This window comes from Elaeis guineensis, chromosome 2, assembly GCF_000442705.2.
Source record: "Elaeis guineensis isolate ETL-2024a chromosome 2, EG11, whole genome shotgun sequence".
NCBI classification, from domain to species: Eukaryota; Viridiplantae; Streptophyta; class Magnoliopsida; order Arecales; family Arecaceae; genus Elaeis; species Elaeis guineensis.
In genome coordinates this window covers 86,632,564-86,641,408 of record NC_025994.2, presented here as the reverse complement: position 1 = coordinate 86,641,408, position 8,845 = coordinate 86,632,564, and the positions used below count along the sequence as shown (strand labels likewise).

General features: G+C 35.5%; 1 protein-coding gene across 1 annotated transcript; it reads left to right on the top strand.

Annotated features, from left to right (window-relative positions):
* The first annotated feature begins 2,158 nt into the window (after positions 1-2,158).
* Positions 2,159-6,050, top strand: LOC105056627 (uncharacterized). Its single transcript, XM_010938891.3, has 2 exons — positions 2,159-2,894; positions 5,684-6,050. The coding sequence occupies exons 1-2, from the start codon at positions 2,232-2,234 to the stop codon at positions 5,840-5,842; spliced, it is 822 nt and encodes a 273-aa protein (XP_010937193.1). The 5' UTR covers positions 2,159-2,231; the 3' UTR covers positions 5,843-6,050.
* The last annotated feature ends 2,795 nt before the right edge of the window (positions 6,051-8,845 follow it).

The window sequence follows — 8,845 nt, the reverse complement described above, 5'->3', positions numbered from 1 at the left end:
GATTCTTCCGGAGGTGCATCCATTCGTATTGCGTAGCCTAGAGTCAGAGCTATCACAAAGTTTGCCAACTAGGTGTTGCCTGTTAAGCATAGTAGTCTGTTAAATACTTGGCTAAGAGCTAAATCTAATGTAACTCTAATGTCTAAGTGTTGTTGGTTTATTAATTGGATTTGATATAATACTTGATGAATTGATTGTAGAAATGTTTCCCAAATGAAAAATGCTGAAAAAGCAGAAATCCAATGCAGAAGTTTGTAATAGCTGCTGCATAATTCTTTCATCCGACTCATTATTGACAACCTAAACTTTTAGGAACTTACTGATTAAACGAATCTGAAAAAAATGTTGTTTGTTTTCAGATTTGCTGAAACCTTACTGATCTTTCTATGCTACACTTGCTATAAAGTGGCCGATCAAACCCTATCAAATGATGCAGCACAATTTCTAGTTTAATTTAGGTGAGTAATTCGTCTACTTAATCCCCAAAGTGGCAGCACTCTTGTAATTAGGGATGTGCATGGTTACGTTCGGAGTCAATTTTCAAACCAAACCACCTTGAATTGATTTCCTAAAATAGAAGCCAAAATTGAACCGACACAAAAAAATCAATTCAAACCAAACTGAAGAAACTGGTTCGGTTCAGTTCAGTTTATTAGATTGTGGGCTATTGTGTTTATGTCAAATTAACAACTTATTAGATGGGCTAAATAGGCTGCTATCTATTTTTTCTTATTATGCTAAACAGATTGTTTATTGGATAGATTAAATGGGTAGTTTATGAAATGGGCTAAATGGACTAGATATAGAATTGAAAAATCAGTAGGATTAGGATAAAATATAAGTGAATCGGTGGCTGTTCATATAATATGTGTATATTAATATACACTTATAGATTGATTCGGTTTAAATCATATTTTTTAATATTGAAATCGGAGCTGGATCAATTTTCTAGGAGTTTTAAAATTTTTAAACCAAAGCCAAACTAAATCTTAAAAAAATCGGTCCAAATCAAATTAAAATTAGCTATTTGGGTCCGTTTTGCAATTTGATTGGTTTGCTTGCATGCCCTACTTGTAATTGGGTAAAAGGGTGTATTAGTACTAGAGGGCCCATAATTCGAGCTCGAATCCGGCCCATAGAGAAATTTTTTATACATCACATCTAGTGTAAAAAAAATACACCATCCTATTTGATTGAACCACGTAGCCACCACTTTTCAATATGTATTTAATATCTATAATTTTATTTTTTTTTTTAAATTTGAATGATGAAAATGATCTTCATCGTCTAAAAAAATTATGATATCTTGTAGCCATATTATGACATCCTGCGATCAAATTATGACTTTCTGCATAGGATGTCATAATTTTTCTTCTAAAAGTTATAAAGAGAGAAAGACATTTTCGTCATTGAAAAAATACGATACTTTTCAATGCGTATTTAATCCTTGTAGTTATGTTTTTTTGTTTCAAATTTTGAATGATAAAAATATCTCTTCTTTTTTGAAAAAATTATAACATCCTATGACCATATCATGACATCCTATGGTTAAATTATGATTTCGTGTATAGATGATATAATTTTTTTTTTAGAAATCATAAAGAGGGAAGAATATTTTCATCATTGAAAATTTATGAATTTTTAAATGATGAAAATGCCTCTCTCTTCCTTATGACAATTTTTTCATAAGAGGATGAAAATTTTTATATTTCAAAATTTTAAATAAAAAAATAAAATATAAGTATTAAATGTGCATCGAAAAGTGATGGTTACATAGCTCAATCAGATAGTGGTGGTATATTTTTTCTTTATATACCACGGATGGTGCAGAACCGTATGTACCACTCACGATGATTAGTTTTCACGCATGGGCCGAAAGAAATTATTTTTTTTTATACATCATATCTCAGTTCCGTATATGAGTTAATCATCGTGGATGATGCGTGCGTTGTGCATCATGGGAATTTCTCTCTCTTTTTTTTTTTTTTTTTTTTTTACACATGCTGCGGTGTACAAAGAATATCTCCCGGCCCATAACTATCCTGTCTTAATCTTAACCGTCGACGGCCCGGCCCATTCGATGCCCTACATCGGGGTTACCTGAAAAGAAAACCCTAGTGTCCCGACTATAAATATCCCTCTTCCTCAGCATTGAGCCACGATACTCTCAGGCGCTCCGTCTACTTCCCAACTCCACCCAAAACCCTAAACCCCACATCTCCACACCCCCGATGGCGGAGAGAGGCGGCGACCGTGGAGGCTTCGGCCGTGGATTCGGCCGCGGCCGTGGCCGCGGTGACCGTGGGCGGGGTGACCGCCGCGGCGGGCGTCGCGGGCGGCGCGAAGAGGAGGAGAAGTGGGTCCCCGTCACCAAGCTCGGCCGCTTGGTAAAGGAGGGAAAGATCCATAGCCTTGAGCAAATCTACCTCCACTCCCTCCCCGTGAAGGAGCACCAGATCGTGGATACCCTCCTTGGCCCCCAGCTCAAGGATGAGGTCATGAAGATTATGCCGGTCCAGAAGCAGACTCGCGCCGGTCAGCGGACCCGGTTCAAGGCCTTCGTCGTCGTTGGCGACGGCAACGGCCACGTCGGGCTCGGCGTCAAGTGCTCCAAGGAGGTTGCCACCGCCATCCGCGGGGCTATCATCTTGGCCAAGCTTTCGGTGATCCCAGTGAGAAGGGGTTACTGGGGGAACAAGATCGGGAAGCCCCATACCGTGCCGTGCAAGGTCACCGGAAAGTGTGGGTCGGTTACCGTTCGGATGGTCCCGGCCCCTCGCGGTGCTGGTATCGTTGCTGCCCGTGTCCCTAAGAAGGTTCTCCAGTTCGCGGGGATCGAGGACGTTTTCACGTCATCTCGTGGTTCCACCAAGACCCTCGGGAACTTTGTCAAGGTTTGGATGATAAAAATTACTTCTTTGTTTCCTCAAAAAAAAAAAAAAAAAGAACTTTTTTTTTTTTTTTGTCTTCTTACTTCTCTTGAACTATTGGATTGGTCGAAGCAAGTAGGTGCTGAATATTCCCTACACCCCCCTTTGTATACCTGCAAATTTTTATTTTAACTTATTATTAATTGGATTGGCAACGATGTGTTTGCGTCGGATTAGCTACATTTTACTTGGTTTGTATTATGTAATGTCGGAGATGGTTTGGAAGAATGTCTTTAACGATTTGCTTGCTGGTATTCTATATGTTTGATTTAGAATTAGGAGCTTTGATATTGGATTGCGTTCTCATTGGTTATAAAAAGTGTTTATGCTAAATTTTTTTCGGATGAATAGTCTTGGAAAGAGGATGCAATGTAAAAACGACTTTCATGACTTCTCATGGTTTAGAAAATAAAATCTAACGGTACTAGAGTGAAAAAGTTATGCTTTTTTATTCCTCTGCTGTTGTCTGTAAATATTATCCGTGTTATGTATATTTTTTTTAGGAACTTAGCTGTTTTGTCTGTTGATACATGGTGGTGTTTTTCTAGTGTTGCTTCTGATCTTTGAATCTTGTTCTTTCAGTATTGGAAATTCACAGTGATTGTATTTTCAATAAAAAGCTAGACACTTGCACAGGAAGAAATGCTGGTGAATTTGATATTTAGTTAAGCACTGCTGTCTTATTATTAGAGACTTTTGATTTTCATGTTGGAGTCTGGATATTTTTTTGTTTGACTTTGATTTGCCCTAATGGATAATTTTGTTCGAGGAAATCTATGTTTAGATATTATTCAGTTGTAGGAAATAATGGTATTTGGCAATATTGAGTCATAGGCTTTTATAGAAATCTGATGTATGTTACTTATCTAAACCTGTCTTTTTCCCTCCTATATTCATCACTTTATTCGAAAATCTGCCAACCAATTTGTTATGCAGTGGATATTCTTTAGTCTATTTGCATGTTTTTGGTATAAGCTTCTTAAATAATCAGAAATGGTAATTTTTAGCCACTTGTTGAAACTCATCTCCATGCTTCATGTGTCAATTGCCTTGATTTGTATGGCTCATGTTCAATGCAGCATATTTCTCAATCAACCGATAATGTTTGTGCATTGTAGCATTCTTAGATGATGGTTCTATTATTGAATTATTTTGGATGTTGTCACCAGTTATGCTAAAAATAAGCAGTTAGCATGAGCAATGGCATCTAATTTAAATTTTATCGAGTATTTGTGGCATTTCAATCATCTTAATTTTTTTAATCTGAAATTTGCATGAGGTACTGCAACTAATACCAGTATGATGCACTGAGAAACAAAGCTGGAAAGCTTTTAGTGAGATGTTATCAGGAGTCTGCTTGATGTGCAGTATAAGGCTATTTTTGGGGCTTCTATCTTGATTGATGATCTTGAGATGCCTCTTTTTTCTATCCTTTTTTTTTTAATGTTACATAATGTTCTTTCTTATAATGTGTTCTAAAGTTCCATTTAAATTTTTTTTTCCTGTTGAGTTTTTGATTATCATGTATTCTCTTGTAGCCTTGTCAGTATATTTGAGTAATTAGTGTGTTTTAAATTTTTTATTATGTAAAATGGAATTAATAAAAGCTCATGATGTCTAAATTTAACTCACACTAGGAAGATTTAAAATCCATCTAGTTGTCCAGATTACATGTACTAATGAACCTACATAAAGTGTTATTCCTATTTTTTTAAGCTTATGAAAGAAATTTGTCAATTTCAATAGATCAGCTTAATCATCTTAGACCACCCATTATGAGGTCAACGTAACAAGATTAGTGTGAGGGAATATTATTGCAATTTTGCATGATAAATTAATATCTTATATATTCTAGCATTTGTGGATTTGAAAATCATGATTGAAGCTAATAATGGTTATGCAGGGGCAGGTTTGGTGCACTAAGGTTATGAAGATTTAGAAAAAAAAAAGAGAAAAAGTCAGTGCTGTTTTAAAACGTACATCAGATGACAGTATGATCTAAGGAGTTCACTAAACTTTATAGTTTAATTAAGTTAAGAGTTAATATTCTATTTGAAGGAACACAGGCTTGAAATTTTCAGTGGCCTAGTTCTGGGTTGTCGGAGGGGTGGAGATTTGGTAGCTTGAGCTCTATATCTTTTAACCTAATTGATCCAGCCCAGTCTTGTTTTGCAATTTATTCTATGTAACTCTAAGCTAAATAAAGGAGGGTTGCATTAGATTGACAAGTAGTCAGGTCTACTTGATTTTGGTAGGTCAGTTTGAATGTATACTCTGTAGAGAGATAAAATGGCTATTATATATCTTGTTATGTTTATATTTTTATGAACAAAGACATATTACATACATATAAATATTTAAAAACTTTGGGATGAGCTAGGTTGTGCTGCTGCGGGTTGACTTCTGGTTGCATCTGGTGGGTTGCTAGGCAGCTGAATGCAAAATCTATCTCCAACCCTGTGAGCGGGGTTCAGGTTGATCACTGAAGTATATATTCTATATTTTCTGTTTATATAGCCATTGAAAATGATGTTGCTATCATATTTTCACATGTTGGTTGCCATGTTATCATCTTTACCATTTGACATGGACACCTGTGTATGACCATGTTTCTATGAATGTGGTGATTTAACCCAAGTCATTTATTAACCTCTGCATAAGTATCTGAATGTCTTGCATCTGCATACAGTTTAGTTTAGGCTTGATTTGATAAAGTTTTGATGCGATATAAAATAGGATAAATGTTGTTGCAGGCTACTTTTGACTGTCTCATGAAGACCTATGGATTCCTGACACCTGACTTCTGGAGAGAAACTCGCTTCACCAAGTCACCACTCCAGGAGTATACGGATTACCTTGCAAAGCCCACCAAGGCAATTGTCATCGAGGATCCTGAAAGAGTGGAAGCTTAAAATGCTGAGAAATTTAGGTTCTTTCATAGTTGCCAGTTTTGTCCGTCATGCGTTGTGGTTTATAGGAGATTATCAGACCTGGATGATGCGTAGACAGCAGAATGTTTAGTTATATAAGTGCTTGTTTTGTGTCGTAAGAGTTCTTTTTAATGCATAGACAGCTGATGGGTTTTTATTTCAGTAAAATATCGATGGTGTTCTCCAGGACCGAGCCATGAGTTTTATCATCTATGCACCATTCTTTTGCCTGCTATATTGCACTTTGTTTACAATGGGCCCCTTGGTTTTACTTGATTTTCTTTGTTTTTTTAAATTAAATAAATCTGTTCCTTTATTATCCTTACGGTATTAACTGAAGATATGGGTTTGAACAATCTCTGGTTCAGCACACAAGACTTGTCCCGCAAATTGCATGTTATCGGCTTTGAAGAGTGATGCTGTTACCTTGCCCATGCTTTTTCCCCGAGGATGCTGGGGGTCGAGTGAACGAGTTATGTGGTCTTTCTTCGTTCAAATATTTCGTAAATTCTTTTTTGACAATAGATCATAGCAGGAATTCCCAGATTTTCTTTCGTGACAAAATATTTTGCATCTCCTGATTTTTTTTTGGGCTTATTTAGATTGTTGGATCCAAAATCTCATAGAATTCATAGATTTGACTGGTATAACAAACAAAAATATTGAATTATAGGATAGAATAGGTTTATGTCTACAATAATCTAGGGTTGGTTTGAAAAAATGACCTCCTCCCTCTATCAGATTTGAGTCGGCCATATAAAAGATGGTTCTGGATGGTTGTAGGTATAAATCTAATCCAATTTATGATTCAATATTTTGGATGATTGGATCATGAGTGTTATGTGATTTTGGATCCAATTATCCAAACGGATCCTCAAAGTGCTGACCATACCTTATGTAATTTGAGAAGTTAACTTTAATGGTATTAGGATTTGGGACTTCAACCACCAACACCTCCCTCCCCCAACCCCAAGCCAACACATACAACTATTATCTAAATATTGTCTTTGCTGGTTAGGGTGTTGCATCGTTTGCAGATTATATTGTATTTAATTTTAGAAGTCAGCTTTAATGCTATTGAGATTTAAAACTTAGCTTCGCGGATTTGTTTGGTTGAATATATCAGATTATAAAATAATTTGATAATTTTTTAGAATCATTTATTTAAAAAAATAATTATAAAAAAAATAATTTTTATTATATTTGATTGGTGAAAAAATTATTTCAAAAAATGACATTGAAAAAAGATTATTATGTTTAGTTGGAGGTAAATTTATATAGGAATATAGGTTTATAGTTAAATTTACAAATATATCATTGAATATAAAATAATTTTTTAATATTAGGATAGCATTGTTATCTCTAATTAGTTTTTATATACCGACTATAATCATATAGTTCTTTACGTGGTACCATCTCGATCTTAATTTTTTTTGTAAAAGTTTTTTATTAATAAATTTGCAAAGATATCAGAATAAATTTAATAATTACATATATAATTTTTTTGAAGATATTTTTGTCAAGTATGGATTACTGTCACTCGAAAATTTATCAAATACAAATCTCCCATGATATTTGTTTAAACTTCTCTTTCCAAAAAATATGTATGGAGCCCATTAATAGTTTTACTATCTCTTTCTTCTTTTTTTCATATCAAATATGATAATCTGATATGAAATCATTTTTCAATATCAGATTATCCCAACCAAATGACCCTAAATTTGAAGAATTTAACTCTCTCTCTCACGCACACAACTATGTATCAAATATTGTCTTTCCCAATCAGGGTGTTGCATGGTTTGCAGAGCTATTCAGAGGTTAAAGTTACATTTTAAAAGTATCGGTCCTACCCCTAACAGGTTTCATGTACTAACAGTATCGACTGTGTTAGTACATGTTATCTGATCTCATCATCTGAACATGCGGCAATAGATTATTATCTGAATCAAATATTCTTTCAAGTCATGTCGGTAGTTTACTGATCTATTCCTTTAGTATAACATCCAGATCGAACTAACTCAAAGCTGCTGTTAAAAAATATAATGTCTATCTCAGCTTATGGTTGATCCGTGGTAATTTACTTCGGTATTCAACCGATATGGTTATTAATATCAAAGAAAATGTGATACTCAGTTCAATTAGTCATCGATCTCAGCAGTGTCACATCGGCTTATAATTAATGTGCTCCAAAAGTACAGACGGTTATTCGATAGCTGTCATCTAGTTCGACATTAGCTATTTTCTAGCTACACTCCAGTTCATCACCGTGTGGGTAACCATCCCACGATCTCTACATAGTTAGCCATTCTGTTATAACAAACTAACGGCCTAACAAACTTGTAATGGGTTAACAGACTCATAATGGCCTAACAAACTTTCCTTAAGGCCTAAGCAAGCCCCCTCTATATAAACCGTGATAAGGTACTCTTCAGGAGGTAAGTGAAAAACTCACAGAGCTCAGACTCTGCTGAATTTTTCCACTGAAGAGAATCAAAATTCTCTCCACCTCAAACTCCTACTTCTTGCTTTCTACTTTTTTATTTTTTACTACCCGTTCTTAAGACCTCGATTGACTTATGCATCGGAGGATCTTAAATCGGAGGGTACCCCATCAGTTTCAAGACTTCTTTTACAAGTTTACTCATGATCTATATCGACTTGACCCTTAACAGTACTCCAGCTCAGTTCAAGACCGACCTCGCTATCTATCCTCCGGAGCCTTGCAGCAATAGATTGACGCCAGAGGAAGGATATTTTCTAAAAAATCTTGATGAAAATAGTGAACAAGAAGGCATCGAATCATCCTTTACCTCCTCCATCTTCTTCTGAAGATGTGTAGGAAAATAATCAACCATCAATCACTGTTGATCCATAATAATTCTGTCTTCTGGTCTAACAAGTCTAAGCTCTTACTATTGCGGTATAGCAGCTTCAACGTACTACTGAGCTGCAACAAGAAGCAACCCTCCAAGTAGTTCAATCACA